Source organism: Rutilus rutilus (genome assembly GCF_951802725.1).
Source record: "Rutilus rutilus genome assembly, chromosome: 15".
Lineage (NCBI taxonomy): Eukaryota > Metazoa > Chordata > Actinopteri > Cypriniformes > Leuciscidae > Rutilus > Rutilus rutilus.
Window position 1 is genome coordinate 13,028,756 of NC_140220.1, and position 27,634 is coordinate 13,056,389.

General features: G+C 35.5%; 1 protein-coding gene across 1 annotated transcript; it reads right to left on the bottom strand.

Annotated features, from left to right (window-relative positions):
• Positions 1–1,334: 1,334 nt before the first annotated feature.
• Positions 1,335–26,529, bottom strand: rxrgb (retinoid X receptor, gamma b). The gene is made up of 10 exons (XM_084432247.1): positions 26,338–26,529; positions 7,353–7,585; positions 5,309–5,453; positions 5,020–5,199; positions 4,177–4,337; positions 3,903–4,032; positions 3,204–3,336; positions 3,014–3,105; positions 1,917–2,022; positions 1,335–1,824 (listed from the first exon to the last, which is right to left on the bottom strand). Exons 1-10 carry the CDS (start codon positions 26,366–26,368, stop codon positions 1,677–1,679), a joined length of 1,359 nt encoding a protein of 452 aa, XP_084288373.1. The 5' UTR covers positions 26,369–26,529; the 3' UTR covers positions 1,335–1,676.
• Positions 26,530–27,634: the final 1,105 nt, after the last annotated feature.

The following is a 27,634-nucleotide window of genomic DNA, read 5'->3' on the forward strand; positions in this document are numbered from 1 at the left end:
TAGAGTATTTGTTGATGCATATAAGGGTAATACTAACAGAAAACTGATTTCCAGGTTATATTCATGTCTACAGTTAGACAGGGGACTCTCAACAATGTATGTAAAAAAGAGGTGGGAGAAAGAAGCTAACATAGAGATAAGCGAAGATGACTGGTTGAATATATGTAGGACACAATCTACCACTTCCAGCTCAGGTCTGTGGAGGGAATTCACCTGGAAAAACACTTTAAGATTTTTTATAACTCCTAATATAAAAAAGGCGCAGAGTAACAATTCTGAACATGCAGTGTTGGAGAATGTGTGGTAATATGTCTGCTGGTCACTTTCATATCTTTTGGGAATGCCCTATTATTTCTTTGTATTGGATAGAGGTGGTGAAAGCAATAAAGTCAATACTCGGCTCAGAGCTCGAGTTTAATTTCAGTGTTATATATTTAGGAAATCTACCTACAGGGCTGAGAAAGGTAGATAGATATTTGTTACAAATTCTTTTAGCAGGTAGCAAGAAAGCAATAACTAAGAAATGGTTAAGTAAAGATTCCCCGACAATTGCTGAATGGATAGAAATAGTTAGGGAAATTTATGTTATGGAACATTTGACTTTTTCTCTAAGACATGCCCGAAAGAAATGTGAAGCATATTGGGAAAAATGGATATCTTATCTGAATACAAATTGAGATGTATAAGCCTTTATTTATTTATTTTTATGTATTTATTGTTTTTCCCTTATCTTTTTCTTTTCCTGTTTCATATGATGTTGAGCAATTCTGTTAATCACGATAATTTTGCCTGATGTCCCTTGGTCTGTCTGTCTGTCTGTTTTTTTTTTTTTTTTTTTTTTTTTTCTTGTCAAAATAAAAAAAAATAAAGTTTAAAAAAAAAAAACATAATGAAAACAGTACAGATTATATGATTTAACATGAGCTAATAAATAAGGACTTTTTTTATTTAAATTTACTTTTTAGAAATTCATACAAAAGATTTTTTTGGGTAAGTTTGGGTAAGAAATCTTAACATGTTACAGTTCAAACTGGATTAGCAAACACAAAATGAGGAAGCCACAGCAGTCACATGTTATAAAGTGAAAGTTAAATTATGGTTTGTATCGTTAAATGGCGCCATCTAGCGGGCGGTGCTCACTAAACCAGATAATGTTTATGAGATAGTGTTTTGCTGCAATTTATGCTCTTTAAAGGCTTTTGGTTCTGCAGGGGGAAAAAGGTTAGATGCTTCAGTAAAATAAGGTTGATTGAAAATGACAACTTGCTCTTTCTTTTTTTATTCAAAAAAAAAAAAAAAAAAAGAAAAAAAAAAGTAAAAAGGACATAGCATTTAAATATTTAAATATTTATTTGGACAGAATTTAAACTTCAAAACTTCATTTTAGAAATTATTGTTTGGGTTTGATAAACATATTCCTTGAATAAAATATAATTTCTTTATTGCATTGTCTTACCACAATGTATACCTGATATTATCTATTTACAGAAACATTTCTTTTCAATACAATACCAATAAAATTACTCTGTTTCCCCTGTAAATAAAAAAAATAAAATAATAATAATAATTTGTGCTTGGTATAAAATATGCAGCGTACTGCAATATCTTCAATCAAGTTCGTTATTATATTAGTTACATAATAATATGTACAAAAAAATGGTCCATTGGAACTCGTGTCACGTGATCTGATGAGGCGCTTCGAGCATCTCCATTAGGAAAGTGTCTATGGGTGTGTCTCCAATCAGCTTGAAGAAAAATAGGTGCTCCAAACACTTGAGCCCGATGGATCGGAGGGCAGGGAGACGCAACAAAAGTTTAGCAAACCTGTTAAGCAGCGAGAGAAGATAGCAGATAATATTAAGAATGAGCAATAGATATGATCAGTATTTACTGAACAAACATGTGTAGGGCTGTACCTGCCAGGCTGGTCAGGGTATTTGTGTTTGGTGTAGGTCTCCAGTGAGGCGTAAACTTTCTCCCTCAGTGCCTCCACCTCCACTGGGTTGGACAAGCCTTTAGCGTCTATGAGAAGAGGCAATTTGCATGATTAATCATGTCTATCAACATCTCACAAATGTCATTACATCTAAAGTTCCTATTCACTGTAATCACATGAAAAAAAAAAAAAAAAAAATCACTGGATTTAGAATAATGACAGAATTATTGGGAATTATATTATATTATATTATATTGGGCAAACTATCCCTTTACCTTGAGAATGTTATCTAATATAATATAATATAATAAAGTTAAAGTGATATTTCACCTAAAAATGTATATTATTAGATAATCTATCCCTTGAATATTTTATATAATATAATATAATATAAGTTAAAGGGATTTTTCACCTAAAATATTATTATATTATGAGTAATATAATATAATATTTGTACAATTTTGGGGTGAAATATTAGCCTGACTACGTCAGACTTCTTACTTCCGCTCAATTTCATTTCGCTTTTGTACTCAGTCTGAGACAGCGTAATAGCTTTCCGTTTTCCTCCGGCCTGAAAACAGCCGGCCAATCAACGAACAGAGGGCGGGCTGAGAGCCGTGACGTAGACGCTGATTGTACCGTGGATGCGTAGATTTACTTCACATAATCTGCAAAAGTCGTTCACAGCCATGTTCACTCCGGTATTTCGCTCGATGGTTTTGTTTTCGCATCATACATGTGTTTACAGTGGAAGTTAGATGCGGCTGAGCATGCGCATAACACACGCCATAACCAAACGTTATGTGATTGGCTTACGGGAACCAATGATTTTAAACTTCAGACAAGCGCCTCCCCGCGAGAAAGAAAACGCTTTTCAATTATGCCATGCCAGACTCTGTCTACGAAGCAAAGCGAAGTAGCAGAGTTTGGTATTACCAGGCTAGTGAAATATCCCTTTAACTTGATTATATTATATTATATCGTATTACATTATATTATAGAACTCCGAATGAAATAAAATGATTTATTTTATCTATGCGGCAGACAAGTGTCTATAGATGGCAATGAGCAACACACCAGGGTTGAAGAGGACGATGGCTCTAAGGCAGCCTAGTTCTGTCTTATCCATCTGCATATCCTTCATTTTAGACACCAGCTCGGTCAGTACCCTGTCACACAAACACACACACACACACACACAGAGTAGGTGTAATAAAAAAAAGTCTACAGATTTTCTGATTATTCTCTAAACAAACAAGATCCTCACCTGTTGAAGATGGATCCCACACCTGCACTGTGAGCACTGCTCCTGTGGACATGAAGACCTGTGCCCAGCAAGATGCCATCTTTAACCGTGATTGAGCGATGAGAGAATGAAGCAATGAGGAGCTCGTTCCATCCTGATGGAGAAAAATGACATGAATAGCAGGAAAATCATTTCTATATCTCCCTCTGTCTTCATGAACTCAAAACAGTGCTCTTCATTAGCGATGTTTGTCCAGCAGAGGTCAGCATTCCCACTTACACAACCAACACAGTTCTGTCTGACCCTTTGACCTGGAGTGACTATGGACAATTGAAATAAAATAAAATGTAAATATTAGATGAATAACCTAAACTTAAAATACAAAAATGAAAACTGCTACCTTTGCAACTAAAAGTTGAAGTTGAAGTACTAAAATGACAAAAAAATGAAATAAAACTTAAACCTATATAGAAAAATAAAAAAATAGTATAAAATAGTAATAAAAATGCTAAAAGCACAAAAAAAAAACTGAAAATATATATATAAAAAAAAAAGCTAATTCAAAAGATGAATAAATACTATAATAGTATATAAATTATACTTAAATACACTGCTGGTGGTTTGAAGTGTGTTTCAGTTTAGCGCTTGTTTGTAAACAGTAACTTCAGTATCCTGGCCATGTATATTGGCCGTGTATCTGTGTGAGTGTGTGTCACACACCTGCTCGAAGTAGAATGACCTGATCATCCAGAGGCAGATCGGAGAAATTAGGTATTCTCTTGGCCCACTCCACCAGAGTGAACAGTTGTTTGTCAGCTGCATGGCAGATATTAGTGACTGGGTCATTTGTCTGAGGAGAGAGGCCCGAAGATGTAAAGAGAAAGAGAAAGAAAGTAATTTACTTTTTTTTTTTTTTCCAAATGTTTTTCCATAAGGCTAAAGTCAGCAGATATGTATTGTGTAAATTGTAATTGACCAAATGTCTGTGTCTTACAGAGTTGCCAGGGCTGCTCTCTGTGTATGTCTCAGTCTTGGGTTCGACTGCAAGCTCTGCATCCAGAATCTTATCCACAGGCATTTCTTCATTAAAACTGCTCGTTGATTCCACCTCATTATCACTTTTCTCCTTCCCGCGCTGCCTCTCTTCCTGAACCGCTGCGGGGAAATCACAGAGGTCAAGCAGAGCAGAGTAAATGAGTACATTCAAAATCAGCGTAATTAAGAATTATCACACATTTGAAAATTCTTTAGGACTATACAGTTTATAGTGCACCAATAACCTCTATTTAACTGTGCTATATTAAAATATATTTTACTTTATTTCCATTTTTTTTGGTTTGATTTATTTTATTTTAAAGTATATTTTAGATATTATTATAAAACACATTTATAATATAAATATAATATATTCTATTATAAAAGCGGTCATATAAGGTTATGATAGAAATACTACCAATAATATATAATATAATAAAGCATAATATTAAAATTCAAATCTCAGTTGCACTTTATTTTGCAGTATGTGCTTGCCTAAGAAAGTACAGGGTAATATCATGTAACTACATGGGTTAAGGTTAGGTCTAGGGGTAGGTTTAGGGTTAGTACCTAGTTATTGTAATTAATATAATAAGTACATAGTATGCACATGCGGGACAGGACTGTAAAATAAACTGCAACCAAAATCTCTTTTACAAGAGTGACCTGGCCACAAAGGCAGCAAAAAAAAAAAAACCCACCCAAAACAAAACAGAAATTCAAAGGTCAAAGAAACAATTTCCAAAAGGCCTATCCTCAGTGTCTTTAAGTGCTCAAACTTAATTATGGAGCAAACACAAACCTTCCCGCTTCATGCCCATGGCTAGGCACTTCTGATAGCGGCAGTATTGACAGCGGTTGCGCTGACGTTTGTCGATCAGGCACTCTTTGTTTTCTCGACACGTGTAGGTCAGGTCTTTTCGGATTGTCCTTTTAAAGAAGCCTTTGCAACCTTCACAACTATAAACACCATAGTGCTTCCCTGCAAACACAACCACATTTGTCATGAACCCCAGAAGAGATGGAGATGTATCTTGCATTAACTTCCAAACCAAAACCAAATGCAACATCCAAACATCTCTGAGTTGTACCTGAAGATCGGTCTCCGCAAATGGCACAGATGTGTTTGGAGAGGGATCCAGGGCTACTGCACTGGTAGCTGCTCATGTTGCCCAGCGGAGCCAATCCTGGTGGAGGCTTGATGTCTTCTGAGCAATTCACATTCAAAGAGTTCATCTGTGAGACAGGAAGAGAGGTGAGGAGAAACAATTAATCATACAGTGCAAACACGAGTAGAGTTTATGTCACAAAACAGCAGTTCAACATTCAAAACACATGAATCCACAAGAACACACTCACAAACTCACAAAAACAGACTTCACCCTTACAAGGCCATTACACACGTAGCTGTGAGAGCACTGACATCACATTTCAAAGGGGAGGAGGGATATTTTGTCTCTCTCAGGAGAATGTACTTTTTTTCCATCACGTTATTTTCTGCACTACTTCATTCAACCTGCAGGTGGCAGGATATGGCCAAATAAATATTCAAGCTATATAAATATTACAAAACAAAAACTAATAAAAATGACAAAAATAATTTAACAAATAAGAATGTAACTAAAATGTAAACATTGAAATATTAATATAAATATAAATAAATACTATAATAGTATTTATTTACATATATTAATTTAGCAGACACATTTATCCAAATCAACTAAGAAATGAGGAATACAAGAAGTACATAAATATACATAAAATAACACTCGTTTGATAACATTCTTTGACAGAAATTATATTGGTAGAAAACTGAAACTTCTTTGTCGCATTAAGGCTAATTTTATGATGCCTAAACACAATTACATTTTCTGACATTTTTAATAACTTGACAAAAGATAGCTTGATTGGAAATAACACAACCATGTCTGTGATACGTACCTTGTTTTTTCTTTACTTTCTGTTGTTGTAATATGGGTAAAAACCATCATTGATCATTTTCACACAATAAATATGATAATTTCACTCTTTGACTGTCAGAAATTTTTTTAATATAAAAAATAAATATTGGGTTCACTTTTTGCCTTTATTTTGATGAGATAAAACTCCAAAAAGTGGCCAAGAAACACCCATGTAACAATTTCAGAAGAAACACCAGGCAAAATGAATGGCGTGTGCTACAGCAGCATTGCAAGCTTTTCAACACGTTTTCTTTTCATTTCAAAATAATTTCAAGCATATTTAGACCCTGAGTGTCTGTCGGTACATACTCTTACAGTTATTGATGTCCTTTCATTGGACTAATAGCCTAAAACGTTTGTCTGAGTCAATGGCTTTCTCTGGCCTCCAGGGAGAAATGAGACACACACACACACAAACATAAGCTGACCTCTGTAACACCAGGGCAACAGTATGAGTGACATTCATGATACAACGTGATGCACATTACAGTGCATAGCTTAAATGTTCAGAATTGAAAATACTAGCTTACTACATACTAAATATTGTAAAGTATGTAATGCAGTAACATGCTACATTTAGGTCAAATGATCTAATTTTGTACATTTTATCATTATTTTAAATAATTTTGACTGAAAATGATTGTTATGGCAGTCCGATAACAATGATTTAAAACTGCTATTTCAAAATGTTTGTGAGTAGATTTATTTTGGGCTTTTGAGATTTGCATTTATTTATTTAAAAGGGGACAATATACAGTACTCGACATTCAAATAAATGTAATTCTGTCATGACAACTCTGAGTGTTTGGCATGGTATTGGAATCGTTATTGGTTATTGCTGCTGCTGCAGAGCAAGTACGGGACTTGCTACTGCCAATACTTACACCGATAGTGCGTTGCAAGTGTTTGAAGGTTGGGCAGCGAGCTCAGCTCATTGGGTACTGACACAGCAGGCACCAATCAGCTGTGCCATATAGAGGATGATGTGATAGCAAGCTGATTGATTTAAAGACCTATCAGCCTGTGCCATCTAGAGTTTCATGACAGAACTTTTTGTATATGTACCCAAGTTAGAAAGAAAAGCTCATTTCTAAGTTGGCATGCTAGACTCTGATTTTATTGCTTTTAGTTGGTTTCAGCCTGAGAGAGCACAGCATTATGGGAAGGTTCTTACCTGAGGGCTGTTGAGAGTGTTAAAGCCCATACTGGGTGTAGAGGGCAAGGAAATGGACGGTGAGACCAGAGACGGGGCGATGACTGAGTAGGGAGAGGCCAGGCCATTCATTGATGAGCCCAGGGTGCTCATGGGAGAGTGCAGTGGGCGGGAGGAACTGATGACGGACGGATGACCCACCATGGAGCTCATGGGTGACGGCTGAGAGGGGGGTGAATTAAGAGCACTAGCGTCTATGAAGAGATGAAAAGAGCGATTCATATTAGACAAGAGGAATTCAAATGTAGTGCAAAAATTATTGCTAATGACATTCACTCAGAATTCACTAGTACATTTCACAAAGAAATAAAAAGAAACCGCAAGTGACACGCTGAATGAAATGTGAAATTTGAAACTGAAATAGTATTTTCTTGCAAACCGTATTCCAATAATCGGAATTATTTACAACTTTGAAAAAAAATCATCTTTTTTACAGTGTAAACATAAAAAAAATGTGACATGTCAGTATAAATATATCAGGACGCAACAAATACTTTTTCTTTAGCATGTCCAGACGTCAGAGAACCGAGTAGCTGTGCCCGCGGGAACATCAAGTACCTGTGGAGGCATGAGTGCCTTTGCAAAACATACATTTCCTCCATTAATAAGGTATAAATCTGTGCTGTGTAATGTGTAATAAAAAATGTGCTGTTTGAGTAAATGGAAGAGTACACTTGACAGAGTCTATTAAATCTGTTCTGCTTTAACCATTCGTTCAGCAGCTGATGGAGTGCTACATACTGGTAATGGTAGTTTGTACCAGAACAAGCACATATAATCTATCTAACGTAGTACAAGGACACACACAGGGCAAAGGTTGCACCTTTTTGCTAATACCGATAGTGTTGCAATCCGTTAACTCATTTCATCATTCATCAAGATGAAGATCAAATCAAATTATTCTAAGATTAAATTAACATGATTACAAGATGACATGATGTGCAATACAAAACTTTCATTCATGGTTTGGTCAGATAAACTGACCAGGTGATTGTAACTCTTTATGATATTTACTGGCAGGTTATTTTATTTTACTGCTTAATGCATTACTGCAAAATAAACCCAGAGAGAGTGATCATCAGGCATTGATGTAGATTTTAGCCCTCGTATTTTACTAAATGGCTATCAAGCTATCAACTATAGTACAATACAATACCATAATACACAACAACAAAGACAAAACATTTTCCTTTTTTAATCATTATCTTTAATCTAAATCATCTATTATTCTCATGTTAAGAATTCTATCAAGCTTTATAGCTTGCTAACAGTGCACAAAATGCATAACAATTTAATGTAATTATGACCATTACCAACTTGATATTGTTCAGCGAACTTGAAAGATTTTGACAATAAAATTAATGTAGATTTTATTTAGCTCTTGTATTTTACTAATAGTCAAGCTATCACCTACAGTACAATACCATAATCAATATAATCAATACGCAACAATCATTTCAAATCAGGACAAAACATTTCCTTTAATTATTACATTTAATCTATATATTTGATCATTCTCATGTCATGCTGAGAATAATGGGAAATGTAGTTTTGAACAATGAACCTCTTAAACTTGCTAAATGAGAAGCATTTTCTGTCAAGCTCACAAAATGCATACAAACTTATTTATGATGTGAATTTCTGTCCAAACATTTCAGTGTACTTGAGTCATGGCCTGAGTTTTTTTTAATTAGCTTCTTATGTAATATTAGAGAGATAAGAGTGTATTTAAATCTTGTGTTTCTTTCATTCAAATTTGAATAGATCCAGCATTTTTTTATTATTAACTTAGGCAAAATCAAGCATTACAGCACTCAGACACTGTTATAAACACACAGTCAGTCTGCTTTCTTTCAAGCTGGTTGCATGTGTGTGTGTGTGTGTGTGTGTGTGTGTGTGTGTGTCTTAAGTCTCTGGGCAGAAGGGAAAATATCTGTGGCGGATGGTCAAGATGCCTTTGGTAGTTAGGAAACAGGGCCAACCAGTGATCCACATGTCAGCCTATCCTCAAATGTCCCACCGGATCGATTACATTCAAATCAGACTACAAAAGTAAAATGCGTGAAACAACATTTTTATGGCTTTGGTACTGCATCTAAAAAAAACACACGGCAAACTAATGTTGACGATCAAATTAATGCCGATATTTTTTGTGGGTTATAGGATTCCCCTCATCACAATATATATATTTCTTACCTTTAACTCCAAAATATATGACATACAGAAATAAAATGGATTGTGCAATTTATTTTGACTTTAAAACATACAAAAATATACAAGTATAATGGAAGATATCAAAACTGAAATCCTGTAGATGGCAGGATACTTTATCTCTAACTCTGCAGACTTGCATTTCAAAGTTATAAACAACTTTTGTATGTTTAGATGCATCAACCTTTGGCTGATAATTCAGGTCTTATTCTTCTGAGACAGTCCATGTGCCAGACATTCATCAGGATTTCACAATGACACTGCAGTGCCCATGACCTTTGTCCAGCTGTCTGATAGCAAAGTGCAGCCTTTGGTAGACTACAATCAAGTTCAGAGGAGACCACATGAAATTGCACAGGCCAGTGCAGGCACAATCACGTACATTGTCATTGCAAAAAACGATCAGTATCCTCATAGTACACTCAAAACAGGAAAAGACGTTTCAATGAACATGACAAGACTAGGAGCCCTCAGTCTCACATTAGTCACGGATTCAAGGGCTGGAACACAACAGGATTTAGAGGGGGCTAGCTAAAATCTTCTGATTGTTAATTACTGGTCAGCTGATGTGTGGAGTCTCCAGCAGGGCTCTAATTCATTAAGCCTCTCACTAACTAACTAACTAATAATTCACAATGACATGATAGAGAGAGGGAAAGTTCAATAACTATTCTATCCTATATTTCATTCTGAATCTATTATTATTAATAGATTATTTCATAGACAATAATTATCATTATTATTGTATTATTTGTGTATTGCATATAATAAAATTATTTTTTCTTTCACTGTTTTTTATCGATTGTTTATTAATAACACTGTTCCTCTGAGAAAACAAATGCAAAATGGGAAAAAGAGAAAAACAAAATCAATGTTGCTTGCTAACAGAGATTTACAAATACTTACAAAGTTGAACAGCAGATTGGAAAGCGACATGGACCACATAAAGAGAGTGCGCCATTACAAAATGTACAAAAGAAAAGACACACATTTATCTAGATATATAAATAGTGATTTAGACTTCTATTGTTTTCAAATAATTAGTGATTTTTATTTTTTTACACAGTAAATAATTAACTGTAAAAGACAGTAAAAACCTGTTAATTGGTTAACAGCAAGTTCTCGTACTATATATGGAGAAAAACTGTAATAGATCTAACCTAACATTTTTTACAGTAAAATACTGTTAAATGTACCATTTTTGAAAGTAAAAATAACAAATCAACATATAATTTACAGTGAAAAACTGTAAGCTGACATTCCCACAAGTCCTTGTGTGACACTTCACATTTTGTGTTTTTTTATTTTAATAATTATGTTTCATAGGTTTTTCTTATCAGTTATGTATGTAGATTAAGAGTTAAATGTTAAATCTTGTTTTGAAATTATGTTTATTGCATTATTTTAGTGTCATGTGTGTTACCATGATGGTGTTTTGTGTTTGTGTGTATGACACTGTGTGAATCTTACATATTCCCGGCAGCTTGTGGAAAAGCTACTTATGATGAACTTTGATTCATCATGTGGCTTTTCTCTTTACCACCAGTGTTATTATGGTGAATGTCATTATATGTTAAAAGAACAAAACAGATGTTAGTAGCAGCACCGTGGTCTTGCTAAAGTTTGATTTTCCATTTTAAATGTATTTGTTTTTTGGAGAAATCTGTTCTGTAAATATGTTTACATTTTTACTGTATTCTTAACAGAATTATTCTGGCAACCACACAGCATTTAAATTTATTCATTTATTTTTACAGTGCTTTTTTTTTTTATAACATTATATAACTTATTATTATTATTATTACATTATTTTATTACATTTTATTATTTTAGATTCAGATAATTAGATTAGATTCATTTATTTAATAGAATGTATCAACTACAAACAATGCAGCACTTTTCAGAATAAAAAAAATACTGAATGTGATTCCATAGAAAAGAAAAATTGTAAAAACTTGCAATAAGCTAACTTAAACTGCTGGTTATAATGCAAAATAGCTAGTTAAAAGAAAAACTTTTCAAAATAAAGCCATGTTATTAAAGTCCATTTTTGACTTTTTCCTAAGGACGTCCCTAAAAGCAGGTTTTGACAGTTAGCTTTTTTAGATTTAGCAGCATATTATTGGCTGGAACCACACAAACACACACACACCCACTTTATGAAAGCCAAAAAGGTTCCCATCTTCCTTAATCTTTTGAATCGCTTATTTCTGTCCTAAATGAAGTTGGCATCTGATCAATAATGGCAGTAAACTCAACCAATTTACAGACACTTTAGCTAAGAAGATGGGGGTTGAGGGAAGGGCAACAAACACTATTCCAGTCTGCTGTGGAGAGCTGGAAGACATTAAATCAACCCTGACTACCGCCATGTGTCCATAATCCCCCAAAGCCCAGGACTACACACACACACACACACACACACACACTATACTTCAGTTACCAACATTACTTCATTAACCATATCATAAACTAGTTTATCGGCACACACAGTCTTTATATGTGAATGATTAACCTATACACTGAAGATAGCATCTACACGTGGGTGCTGCCAATAAACGTCCTCTTGTAATCTTATTTACTTCTGAACATATCTGTCTCTAAAAATGTTTTATTACAGGCAATAATACTATCTTTACTACCTAAACATTTCATTCACCGTTCTTAAAATGTTAACGCATACAAATGTACACAGACACTCCCCCTCTCATGTTTTTCTTATCAGTACTGCTGTAATAATGCATTATGTTTATGCTCATGTCCCCAGAATCGCTGACAGAGGTGGACTCATGCATGCCTCAGGAGGTCTGGGACATGTTGGGATTTTTTCATGAGCAGTATTGAGCACTGTCTAACACTATTACTGATGAAATGTAATTTTCTAGATTGATTTTGTGTTTGTGTGTGTGTGTTCTGTTGCACAAAAGATATACTGTACTGTAGGCCTATAACTGCTGCTGTATGTGGATGACAGGGTGAGTGCTTGACAAGGTAAGAGTTAAGTGAATACTAAAGAATAATAGAGTATTTTGACTTGAGTGAAGCGGAATGAAGTCAATGAACTCTGAGTGTGTCCAGTAGTAACCTCTGTATTAATCTGTTCAAAACAACCACATTGTCACATGCATCACTCAGATTTCAAATAACTTCTGCTGACAACTGCTTTATAGTCACACATGAAAAAGTAACAAAGACAGATAGACAGAAAAACAGACAGTCAGACAGATGATAGAACGATAGAATGATCGACACAGACGGATGGGTAATACTGTACACTAAACGTTACAGTCTGAAAATGGACATCAGAAAAATGCTGACATTTGGAAAAAAAAAAACTCCACAGGAAATAAAGGAACATTAATCAGTTTCAAAACATCCTGTCACATCGAGATCATATGACATCTGACAATCTGTAGAATTGAGGATAGTATAGTAATGGACTAAAAAAAACGATTAATGTTTGTGATATCACTTGATGACCCCTGGAAATGTCACAATGTAACAATCAGCAGAGATCCACTCGCTGTTTCACTGAACATTGCACAAGATATCGTGAAGTAACAGTGTTCAGCGGCAGCCAGACCTCTGTGAAAACAATTCAAAAGCAGCGGCTGACCCTCAATAGCCTGAATTCTGGAGAACTGCAAACCTCAAAACAAGGTCAAGATGACCCGTCTACTATATTTGCATTATATTCACTGGTTCCCAAAATAGTCGGATTTATATTAAATGATGAGTCTTATTAGCCAGCCAGGTCAAAAAGACTCTCAAACTGTTTGTCTGACTAATCCTTCACTGATAGAACTCACTGAATATATGTACACTACCATTCAAAAGATTGGGGTCGGTAAGATTTTTTAAATGTTTTTGAAAGAAGTCTCTTTTTCTCAACAAGGCCACAAAATGTATATGACCTACACGAAACACCTATTTGACAAAAACTACATTAAAACATAATAATTAAAAATAAAACGTAAAATTAAGTTATGTTAAATATGAGTACAATTTAAACCGTTTTCTATTTGAATATATTTTTAAATGTGATTTATTCTTGTGATGGCAAAGCTGAATTTGCAGCATCATTACTCGTCTTCAGTGTCACATGATCCTTCAGAAATCATTCTAATATGCTGATTTGGTGCTCAGGAAACATTTCTTATTATTATCATATCAATGTTGAAAACAGTTGCGCAGCTTAATATTTTTGTAGTAATTACAAATATTTTTTTGTAACAAATGTAAAAGTGTTTGATCAGTTAAATGCATTATAAAATATTAATTTCTTTAAAAAAATTACTGTTACTGTTATCTCCTGCTGTTGTTGCACAAAAACAAAACAAACAAAAAAACAAACAGTAGGAAACACTGGATAAGGGTCACACTAGCCAGGAAAATTACCCAAGACAACAATTTCTGTTCCAAAATTCCTGAAACTGTGCTTGTTCTTGAGGGTTTAACAGAGGATCAAATTTCTTCCGAGACAGATAAGAGACATGTAGAAACAGTTAACACCCACCCCAATATATGTGCACAACTCTCTCAACCTTCAGAATAAACTTTCTAGTTTGTCGAAACTTTCTAACTTTCTAGAAAACAAGCTGTCTTGGGATATCTGAAACCAACAATCTCAATCAAACCATAAAAAGTCAATAGATGTTTTCAGTTTTACTGGCAGAGAGGACTCTTCATAGGGAAACCTTGAAATGTAACCCAAAAATGTGCTTCATGTGCTAACATCTAAACTAATAATAATAATAATAATAATAAACTTTATTTATTGACTAACAATAAAGAAAGCAGCTCTCAAGTTTCTCAGAGCAACAACTGCATACACATTTTACACACAAAAAAGTATTTACTTTAGAAAATTAGAACAAATATACAAATTACAATCAGAGATGAATACTAAATAACAAAGTTACAAAGTTATTTACAAAGGTACAGAAATTAATAATTAAGCCTAAATGTAAAATAACACTATTTGTTCACTGTAGAAATTAAATATAGTTTCATATTTCTTAAAGCTGTATTTTGTCGTTTTATCTATCTATAAATTACAGAAACGTCTGTCTGTCTGTATGTCCGTCTGTCTGTCTGTCTGTGTGTGTGTGTGTGTGTGTTAACCGCATATCTCTCGAACCGTTGGTCCGATGGATTTCAAATTCGACAGGTGTCTTGCCACGGGCACGAGTAAGTGCAGTGCCAAGTTTGACGTTGTTTGGATGAGAAATGCAAAAGATATCGTTAAATATATCATTTTTATAAGGTTGTGGTTTAAAAATAAACATTCTGACATTAGAGGGTTGTATCGGTCAAAGAAGCCCCAAGAAGGTTGTGGTTTAAAAATAAACATTCTGACATAAACACTCAGTCAGCTACACTGTTTACTTCTGAATATTATAGTTTGGTTCCAGAATGTGATAAATCCATTTTGATTAATTTGAGTAAAAATGTGTTTACTTTACCAAGAAAGTGGCAAGATGAAAACCACTATTTTCTGTTTCAAACTTTCACATAGCATCTTTAGGTTATAATAACATAAACAATTCAAATCCAGATTTTGATTTTCAAAGATCTATTATAAAAACTGATTATTTTTCCCCAAAAATGCAATAAATTCATGACACTTTTTTTTTTCAAAATGCAATTAATCCATTGAATCAATATAAAAGTTATTTTTTATCATATTGAAACTGTTGAAATCAGCCGTCGCCAAGAAATATCTCCTCAACTTTTGTGACGGCGATCAGCTCACAAAAACTGTTTTTGCACGGGCACTTTGCACTGCTCCCTGAATCGACGCGCTTATTCATTTGTGGATGTTAACTGAATCTGTAAGTCAGCTATGCTGTTTACTTCTGAATATTATATTTCATTCTGGTGCGCTTAACGTTATCGCTACTGTGTAATAGTAGCCTATGCTATTCACCAACTAAACATATCCTATTCAATGCGTTCACAGTCTCTTTCACGGCCATCATTTGTAGTAGCCTATTCACAAACTGTTTGCTCAAGCATAGCGTTTTCTCGGAGTTCACTGTGTGCTTTCTACCATGTATAAATAAAAATGTCACTGAACTTTTGCTGTGTAATTGTAACAATGAGCACTCAAACACACCAAACCAACAATTACTAAAAACACAGACAAAAACTGATTTTGCACGGGCATTTTGCACTAGTTAATATTAATGACACAGACAACAGTAGGAATATTAGGTGTGTGCTGTCACTTTAAGAACCGTGGGGTCTGGTCCGTACGGATCACTGCGATCCATTCCGCCCCTATTTAGCAGTTATTCAAGTATGTTTATAAAATCAATTTTCATGGAGAAACAATACCAGCTGACATATTGCCTGCCAATAACTTTTACAGAAAGAAACATTTGGGTTAAAGTAAACAAACTACACTATGGATAAAGCATGTGGACACCACACCCACTTGTGCTTCTTAATCACAAAACCAGACATTAATGCTGGTCCTTCCCTAATGCATTCCACTCTTCTGGGAAGGTTTTCCTCTATATATTGGAACACAACTACAGAAAAACATGATCATCAATGAGGTCAGGTACTGGTGATGGGGTTAATCTTAGAGTCGGTGCTCCAATTCATCTTAAATATATTCTGAAAAATAGTTTTTTTGTTTGTTTTTTGTCCATAGAATGAAAGTAGATGATGTCCAATGTTGTTTTGAACCCCCTTGACTCTCTGTGTTCCACAGAAGAAAGAAAATCATAAAATTTTGGAACAACATGAGGGTAAATTAATGATGACAGAATTGTCATTTTTGGGTTAATATTTGTCATCACTGGAATTAAGAAGCCTAGACAAACCTGATAATTAGAAGGTTATGTCAACATAATTGCAATGTATGTTTTAGCCCTCATTTCCAAAACAACAAGTATACCATTATTAAAGACACCAAGATGTCCTCCAAAGGTTAATTTATGTAATCTCATTTAACATTCATTTGTAAAATGAGACATGCAAACATTAATGAATGCAAGCTCACTATCTAAGAATTGGCAAGTTTTATTTGTTGCATCAACATTCAGAGAAAGGTAGAAACAGAAAGAGAAAGAACAACAGAGAGTAACTGACCGTCAATCAGCGACGACAACTTCCGTCACCGCTTTCTATTGTGCGATCAAATGGGAGTTTGTCCTTGTCAGTAAAAGTATTTACACACACCCACACCCACAAATGCCCTCAACAGAACTATTGTCAGAGAGAGACAGAGATGGTGAATGTGTAGAAAGAGCACATGAGAAACAGAGAAGAAAAGAAGTGAGGGGGTGAAGTACTGCAAATGTGTGAGATATAAAGTGATGTACCGAAAATAGATTGATCCAAGCAGACTTTCCAAAAATATCCGCAATACTCCATTTAAACAGCATTAGAGTAAAGAGCCTTGCCAAGTAGACTATTCTCACTGTCAACGGCTGAGAGCAGAGGTTACAGGTTAATTACAAACAAGCTACAACACACACACACACACACACACACACATATACATATACATATACACACACATATATATATATAAGGACTGTTTTTACTGTATGTTTGAACAAATAAATGCAGTCTTGGTGAGTAAAAGAGACTTTTAAAAACCCTTTAGCGTATAATACATATATTATAAATAAAATAAAATAATAAAATAAATTCAGAATAAAATAAACCAAAATCAAGCAAACTCCCACCAAAAAACAATCAATCAAAAACAACAACAACAACAAAAAAAACTACAAATTCTTCATGTATTGGTTGAGTAAGTAAAATATATTATTAAATATGATTGAATCAACCTGACTATTTTGAGTTACAATTAAACAAATTTTTACAATCAATGAAAAAAATCAGTTTTGGGGTGGGACTATTCGTTTGTCCAACCAATAATAATTACTTTACAAACCAATTGTAATTGTGAATTTAAGCGGTTAATCCCTTGCTTAGAAATAAAAAAAAAAGGTACAACAGCTTTACTCATGATAAAAAAACACATACCAACACATCCCTAAAACTGCAAGTATCACAATCTAATCAGATTTCAAAATTAGTCAAACAAGTGTTTTTCCAATTGTCTTACATAGCACAGTTATCTCATCTTCCCTTAGGATGCACCAGTCGTGTTGTTCCTGAGAGCATAAGCATAGCAGTTTGGGACCAGCCATTATTCTCAGATACTCACGGTGGTTGTAGTGACCATTCTCTCTGCCGTGACTCTGACCGTGAAGAGGCAACACCGGCGGATGCCACATGACCGCGAGCACCACTCAACTAAACCTTACCGGGCACAGTAGAGCACCTGTCCGAACACAGACTAACTCTGCTGATGGAACAGATGGGATATGAGCGAAACAGGACGGCCGTAGGGGAAGGATCCGCGGGGAGGAGTCTGCTCGTTTATGGGATTACTCGGATTATCAACGATTGAATCCAGCAAGAACCGTTTACTGCCACAAAGATCAGCCTCCCTCCAAGCTTTGACAAGACTCCTTCTGCACAGACCACGTCTGCCCGGAAAGAGGCTCAGGGTATCATTAAATCTATCAGCCACCTGTTGCCCGGCCAGGGATGAAGTGTGCTCAAGTGTGTGTGAGATTTAAATAAAGAAGCAATTTGTTTGATTCAAATTTTAAGATTATATTTACAGTAAACATCTGATTATCAAATAAATTCTATAATTTACCATAATATAACAGAAAGATGGGCATATGAATACTTCTATTAAAGGACTAGTTCACTTCAGAATAAAAATTTCCTGGTAATTTACTCAGCCCCAGGTCATCTAAGATGTTCATGTCTTTCGTTCTTCAGTTGAAAATAAATTAAGGTTTTTGAGGAAAACATTCCAGGATTTTTCTCCATATAGTGGACTTCAACAACAGTTGCAGTTTCAATGCAGCTTCAAAGGGCTCTGCACAATCCCAGGCGAGGAATAAGGGTTTTATCTAGCGAAACGATCTGTCACTTTCTAAAAAAAAAAAAAAAAAAAAAAACATTGATATACTTTTTAACCACAAATGCTCGTCTTGCACTAGCTTTACGATGCGCCACGCATTACGTAATCATGTTAAAAGGTCACACGTGACATAGGCGGAAGTACCGACCTAGTGTTTATTAAGTGAACGTGCAAAGACTAAGTCAAACGCCATTTACACAATAAATAAATAAATAAATAAATAAAAGGTAAACCAACGATGTCGGACGATTTTGAAGTTGGCGGAGAAAATGAGATGGAGTTTTTCGCTTTACCCTACCTTTTTGAACTGGAACACGCATGACCTTTCAACGTGATTATGTAATGCGTGGCACATCGCAGAGCTAGTGTAAGACGAGCATTTGTGGTTAAAAAGAATATATATACATACAGTGGGGAGAACAAGTATTTGATACACTGCCGATTTTGCAGGTTTTCCCACTTACAAAGCATGTAGAAGTCTGTAATTTTTATCATAGGTACTCTTCAACGGTGAGTGACGGAATCTAAAAAATCCAGAAAATCACATTGTATGAACATTTAACTAATTAATTTGCATTTTATTGCATGACATAAGTATTTAATACATCAGAAAAGCAGAACTTAATATTTGGTACAGAAACCGTTGTTTGCAATTACAGAGATCATACGTTTCCTGTAGTTCTTGACCAGGTTTGCACACACTGCAGCAGGGATTTTGGCCCACTCCTCCATACAGACCTTCTCCAGATCCTTCAGGTTTCGGGGCTGTCGCTGGGCAATAGACTTGTAGTCAAGACCGCCTAAACCGAGACCAAGACACTACCAAGACCAGAGAGTATCGAGACCAAGACAAGACCAAGACCAAGACCAAGACCAAGACCAAGTCGAGACCAAGACAGAGACCAAGTCGAGACCGGAGAAAAAAGAAAAAAAAACAGACTATTGTTGAAGCTAAGCTATAACTTGTATGAATTCAAGAACAGCAGCATACTAGGGTTCAGCTGCAGTTTACATTCAATACATATTAGATGGTATCACTTCAACTACACAGGCAGAACAATACAGAGACAGACCATGTCATGTGTGTGACTGTGAGCTCACTGTAAATGTTTTTGCAGACTGGGTGAGATCAACTATGTGTAGCAATTGCATGACGGCTGTTACTGCACTATTAGAGGATTGAGATCTTCATCTGACAAAACATCAAACACCTCCAACACCATCTTGCTCCTCCAACAACTGTCTAAAGAATGAGAAATATGTAACCAATTGAAATTATACTTAATGTGTAGATGAAATCGTAACATCAAATTAAAGATACACAATTATAAACTTGGATTAGGCCTAATGTTTAGTTAGATATCAAAGACACAAATTCATCTAAGCAAATGCCTGCCTATCTCTGCTGATTTCGGAGTCTCCAAATGAATCCATTCTGCAACTTTTAAATACATAATTCAATTTTTAAAAACGAAATTATAGGCTAAAGTGCAGGATCCGAAAGTTGGTCGTTTTGTCGCTATGGTTACACACACACACACACACACACACACACACACACACCGTTGGCGGTGCGCTCAAAGTCATCCAGCGGATACAGTGTTTTCTCGTGTGGCTCACGCACACGCCGCACTGTCTTCACTCGGACGCGCCCTTCAATCCGTTCCGTTGCGGATAATATATATAGGCCTATATATATATATATATATATATATATATATATATATATATATATATATATATATATACACAGTGGGTACGGAAAGTATTCAGACCCCCTTAAATTTTTCACTCTTTGTTATATTGCAGCCATTTGCTAAAATCATTTAAGTTCTTTTTTTTTCCTCATTATTGTACACACAGCACCCCATATTGACAGAAAAACACAGAATTGTTGACATTTTTGCACATTTATTAAAAAAGAAAAACTGAGATATCACATGGTCCTAAGTATTCAGACCCTTTGCTCAGTATTTAGTAGAAGCACCCTTTTGCTCTAATACAGCCATGAGTCTTTTTGGGAAAGATGCAACAAGTTTTTCCACACCTGGATTTGGGTATCCTCTGCCATTCCTCCTTGCAGATCCTCTCCAGTTCTGTCAGGTTGGATGGTAAACGTTGGTGGACAGCCATTTTCAGGTCTCTCCAGAGATGCTCAATTGGGTTTAAGTCAGGGCTCTGGCTGGGCCATTCAAGAACAGTCACGGAGTTGTTGTGAAGCCACTCCTTCGTTATTTTAGCTGTGTGCTTAGGGTCATTGTCTTGTTGGAAGGTGAACCTTCGGCCCAGTCTGAGGTCCAGAGCACTCTCGAGGAGGTTTTCGCCCAGGATATCCCTGTACTTGGCCGCATTCATCTTTCCCTCGATTGCAACCAGTCGTCCTGTCCCTGCAGCTGAAAAACACCCCCACAGCATGATGCTGCCACCACCATGCTTCACTGTTGAGACTGTATTGGACAGGTGATGAGCAGTGCCTGGTTTTCTCCACACATACCACTTAGAATTAAGGCCAAAAAGTTCTATATTGGTCTCATCAGACCAGATAATCTTATTTATCACCATCTTGGAGTCCTTCAGGTGTGCTTTCATGTGTCTTGCACTGAGGAGAGGCTTCCGTTGGGCCACTCTGCCATAAAGCCCTGACTGGTGGATGGCTGCAGTGATGGTTGACTTACTACAACTTTCTCCCATCTCCCGAGGGGGTGGGAGTGAATGGAAATAATGAGCTGTGTTTATTGCAGATTAAAAGGTCTACAGTCACTCGATTTTTATATTTTCTTTTTCAGAGTACTTACATTTTAATTATGTATTGGTATATAAAGACAGTTTAAACAAATTTGGAATGTGTTTTTTTTAGAAAAAGGATTACCTACCCTACCTTAAAGTGCAGCAGAAATTTTTTTGTAACCTTGGCCAGATCTGTGCCTTGCCACAATTCTGTCTCTGAGCTCTTCAGGCAGTTCCTTTGACCTCATGATTCTCATTTGCTCTGACATGCACTGTGAGCTGTAAGGTCTTATATAGACAGGTGTGTGGCTTTCCTAATCAAGTCCAATCAGTATAATCAAACACAGCTGGACTCAAATGAAGGTGTAGAACCATCTCAAGGATAATTATAATTATCTATAACTATATAATTATTTATTTTTTTGGTTGTAAATGACAGATCGTTTCGATAGATAAGACCCTTATTCCTTCTGGGATCGTTTAGAGCCCTTTGAAGCTGCTCTGAAACTGCAATTTGGACCTTTAAACCGTTGTACCCCATTGAAGTCCACTATATGGAGAAAAATCCTGGAATGTTTTCCTCAAAAACCTTAATTTCGTTTTGACTGAAGAAAGAAAGACATGAACATCTTGGATGACGTGGGGGTGAGTAAATGATCAGGAAATTTTCATTCTGAAGTGAACTAATCCTTTAAGTCAGTAAACTGGCAATGACAGCTCTTTCTCACACATGCACACACACTATGAAGAATAGTTCACAGCCAAGTCTGGCAGCCTTCTCTCACACACCTGCTATTTTCTAATGTACTTCTATCTCAAGACAGTGCAATGAATCAACATTAGCACTGAACAGGAAGAAAAATGAGCTCAAATAATATACATAACCGTGTTCCAAAGGGTTTTGTTTTTTTAAGAAATTGATACTTTTATTCAGCAAGAATGCATTAAATTGATCAAAGATCACAGTAAATAACTTTTACATTATTACAAAAATAAATTAAGTTTCCACAAAAATATTAAGCAGGACAACTGTTTTCAACACTGATAATAATAAATGTTTTTGAAGCACCAAATTAGCATATTAGAATGATTTCTGAAGGATCATGTGACACTGAAGACTGGAGTAATGGCTGCTGAAAAATTACATTTTAAAATATATTAAAATAGAACAGAGTTATTTTAATAGTAATATTATTTTACATTATTACTGTTTTTAATGTATTTTAATCAAATAAATGCAGCCTTGGGTGAGCATAAGAGATTTCTTTTAAAACATTAAATAATCTTACCGACCACAAACCGAGACAAGTTATGACATCGTATAATGAGGTCAAACAACTGCAACTTCATATTTACTGAATTAAATATCAGTGTCATATCAGCATCAAGTCAACGGAGGATTTTGAGCCAAATTAATTGCAAAAAAACGGTGCAAAAAAATTATAAAATTAAACAGTGATCCCTTGAAAGCACTTTCTACTAAAGCCTACGATAGATCAATAATGATGCCATTACAGTTTCATTGAGGCAGAGAGACAGTAGAGAGAGAGCTGACTTTATAACAGAATGTCTTTAGGGTAAATCTAAAAAAGCCTTGTTAATATGTCATCCAATAAAAGCAATGCCCCACATGGATCAGTCTGAATGAAAAGAGAGTTGAGATCACACAGAAGATTGACACAATTGGAGCTGCCTTAGAAGTTCACATCACCAAAACAATAGTATTAGGTTCTCCATCTCCTTGCATTTTTCTTATTGCTAACAAAAACATTAGACATTGACATCACTATTAAACTTAAAACATTATTAAACTTAACAAACATTATTATCATCTTCCATCTTTAATAAGTCTTAGACTTGGGATAATTAAGAGGGTGTGAATATGTACACACTACTATTACAAATTTGGGGGTCTGTAAGATTTTTCTTAAAAAGAAATTAATACTTTTATTCAGCAAGGGTGCTTTTAACTCTATCAAAAGTGACAGTAAAGACTAAAGATGGACTGATGTTTCGGCCGCCGATACTAAATCGGCCGATTTTTTATCAATTTAAAACCATCGGTATATCGGCTATAGCATGAAAAAAGCCAATATATAAACTGACAGTTAATTATAATGTCTTTCTATTTGTTAAAGAAATATGTAATGTTTTATAATAACAAGTCAAATATAAGTTAGTTGTTAATAAGAAATATTTGATAGCAAAAATAATCTCTGAAGGTTGCCATGTTGACTTATTTGTGCCTCTTATATAATGTTGGGCTGTTGAATGTTAAAAGGATCCAATCCATGTTCAATGAAAATAATTTGATGATGCAGCAATAAACTAGCTAGTATACCTTAATACATGTGTTTTTGAACTTTGCTCATTTAAAACATGATCAAAACAGTAATCTATTTTAATGAAAAAGGTTCAAATAAATGAGCAAGTGACAAGTATCAGTATCAGAATTGGCCAATAGCTGTTTGTTAAAATCAGTATTGGTATCTGCCCAAAAAAATCCAATCAGTGCATTCCTAGTAAAGAGTTTTACATTTTTACATTTCAAATAAATGCTGTTACTTTGAACGTTGTATTCATCAAAGAATCCTTAAAAATAATAAGCACCACAACTTTTGTCAACATTGATAACACTATGAATTGTTTCTTGAGCAGTGAGCCCCAAATCACTGTATTGGATCACATAAACGTGAGCATACGTTTTTGGTGAGCATAGAGACTTCTCCTCAAACATTTTACAGCCTGCAACCCATGTTGACAAGCACGCGAAGTCGCAAACACAGTTCAACCCCGCTACTGTGATGCAAGGGTCCACGTCAAACATTTCAAAGCAGCATGTCCTCAAGGAAGCACTCAGAACATGTCCAGCGATCAAAATAGATTTCCACCCTTGCCCCAGTCTACTTCACCCCAGACTTATATTACTCCAGCATGTTTATATATCCAGAATGAGGAGCTAATAAGAGCTGAGGTCCGAAATAGTATCTAGTTCATTTATCTATAGCAGCTATACATTTATCTACAGTAGCAACACCACCGGTGTAAAGGTTATGACAGTGCATATATGAATTGTCAAACTGCTCCTTAAAAGGACTAGCCTAATCTTAATAATCATCCAATTTTAATAGAATTAATAAGTACAATCAGCTGGTCATGATCTTTAAAAATCTAAAGACTGACAGGATCATTTGCCTAAAGAACACACTCCAATACGTTCTTTTCTCATGGATGCATATCCTCTGTTTTTCCCCAAAAGCTGGGCTTTTCTGACTCTCTTGAAAGTGATGTTAAGGGCAAGGCTGCTCAGTGAGTCACATGTTGAAAGCCTTAAGCGCATAGGAAATCTACAGAAACCGCTGCGATCAGTTTGAAAGCATGTGTACAGCTGACAATAACAAAGGCCTCTGAGCCACTCCTGTCTGATGACTGTAACACACGTGTCCTTTTTTTCTCATCTATGTGTCTTTGGACTTGCAGAGTGGGTTCACATTGTTAAAGGTGGAGGAATGTTGTCAGTTATAAACACTTCTCTGAAAGTCTACAGAAAGCCACAAGAATAAGCTGAGAGTAAAGGCACAGATGGCTTCAGTGACATCAAAAAAAATCCTATAGCTCAAACAGTATAGCATGTTGCTGCTAGCAATGCCAAGGTCATGGGTTCCATTCCCAGGAAATGCATAAACCAATAAAATATAAACCCTGAATGCATGTTATTTGGATAAAACATCTGTCAAATGCATACATGTAAATGTAATTAAAAGGGAATTGAATGTGTATAGCTGTTCACTTAATCACTGTGATTAATTTAACCTTGTTAACCTGGTTCAAAGTTCAAAACCTGCAGAGTGTCTGTCTGGTTCTAAAAGCAACAGAAATAACCTGGACATCATTACGTCACATGACTGTATCATATTTACAGCATTTATATTCTATATTTATTCATCATTATTAGTTCCCATTCTTAAAGCTTTTTGCATGAAGCTCTCTCTCTGTTATCCACAACAACTTTAACCCTACTTATTAATACAGCATACTATGCTTGTGTTTGCTCTAAAAAATCTCTGTAAAATACATAGAGTAAGAACATTGTTGATACATATTCTTCATCGAAAATAATAAATACATCTGATATTACCTCAAAAGGATGTACATTAGGCTGAATTCTTGCTCTGCTGGAAAATCCAGCTTAAGCAGGTAGCTGTGTTTTGGAACATGGAAGATGGTTTCAAGCTGGTCATTAGCTGGTATAAGCTAGTAGATCATCTTGGAGCTGCCTACTGGTCAAACCAGCTCAAGATGGTCAAAACATGATAGCTGTTGGTCAACCATTGCAGCTAACCAGAGTGGACCAACCAAAAACCTACATTATTGCAACACACAAAACATCTTAAATTATATTTAAGGGTATAATAACATGTGCTAATCTATTGTACTCTGCTGACGTTTTTTAATCTGAATACATAATTAAGCATTTAGTAAATTAATTACAACTTAACATGACAACGTCAAGTAAATTGGATTAAGAGCGTCATGCACTTTAATTAGGTGTGTCAAACTGGCTACTTATTTGATTCGAGTCTTATGTCTACTCAACACTTTTTTTAGTCTACTCAACACTATAGACTAACATTAGAACTGGCTAGAGTTGTCTCTGACTTTGTCTAAAGTAATATGTCATTCGCCTTCACTCCTGAAACAAGTCGCGGAATATTCATTCCTATTACATGCTGTACACGACTGGAAATCTTCTCAAAAGCAATACATAACGAATCCGACACAACAGGCGTGCTTTGAGGGCGATTGATTACATAAATGCAATTAAAATGCCAACCGTGCCTGTAACCCGCGGCGTGATCACCTGACCAATAGCAAAGCACGCAGGTTGATAGGACAATAATCAGTCTGAACTGAAGTTCATCAGCGAAGTTGTTTAATTAAACTTTGACGGCACGCACGCGTGTGGCAGCAAACAGCACGGGCAACTGCGCAAAGATGATACAGAAGAGCAGCAACAGGAAATGAAAAGACACTGCGACTTACGGAGATGTAAATATGTGTCGTGAGTATCCATTCCGAGTCAGTTTACTATCGGGTCTTGTCCTGGAGCCGCGCGGCACCCCTCTCAATTCCTCTCCCCGGCCCGAGTGAACTGAACTCTGCGGCGCTGCTGGCTGGATCGGGGCCGCGCTCAGGGGGAGGGGGGGAGGAGGGGTTTCACAAACGACAACAATCAGATAACACATAGCCAGGCGGATGACTTAAGCACATGTGTAGCCTACTTGTGTTTGTGCAAAATAACATTTAAACACTATAACCATGACTAATTATTATTTAGAAACACACAATTTAAGTAAATATATTGCAATGTTATTTATAACATGGCCTGAACACATGCAAGAAAGAACAAACATTTATGTATCTGACAGATGTTTTTATAAGCAACTTACATTGCATTCAAAGTAGGCTATACATATTTTAAGTTAATGTATTTCCTGGGAATTGAACTAAAGATCTTGGCTTCAATGGCTACTGAACTATTCAACCATCAATAGCAACAGTACCAAGCTGGAGACTGTAAAATGCATTGTCTGGAAAACCTAAATATGTAAAAATGTTATTTAATATGACTGAAACAACTTGATTAAATGTAGTTACACCAGCAAAAGTCATTTTAAAGAATCAGGACTGTGTTTCCCAAACGTAATGTAAGGCTTAGATAGAGACCATTGATGCTATTAGTTTCCGTGATCTACTTAGGCTTGCAATGCTTTTTTGCAACACAGACCAGATAGAAATGCCTACTTAAGGTAACAATTTCCTTTTTTATAATGTGTGTGCCAAAAGGAATAGCATAATTTCAGTCAGGCAAATGGTAGAATTTAAGCAATTATCAACCCGATCCCAAGAGAAAATGTAACTATTTCCCGAGCTGGCAATTTCACATGAATTTGTATGATGTGATTAGTACAGAAACATTATTTTTTTTAAAGAAAATAAAGGTCCACTCCTAAGCATATAGTATGAAAACATTGGAATGAGATATTAATTAATATGAATTAGCCACCAATTCACTAAAATAGGTATGAGAGTGTGTTGCAATTTATAGGCCTATGTAATTGGCGGATATTGTGTTTATTTTTTGTTTTAAGTACATTTGTTTGCATTCGGCATAATAACTCATATAAAATATGCTAAATCAAACTTGTTTTTAAATTTGATATAATACAAAAGTAGAAAGTAAAACCGTAATAAAATGATTTTTGTGAATGAGATCTGTCTGGCCGCCTGGTTTCATGTGGGGTGGCTCAAACACTCCTTGAATTCCCCCCAGACTGTT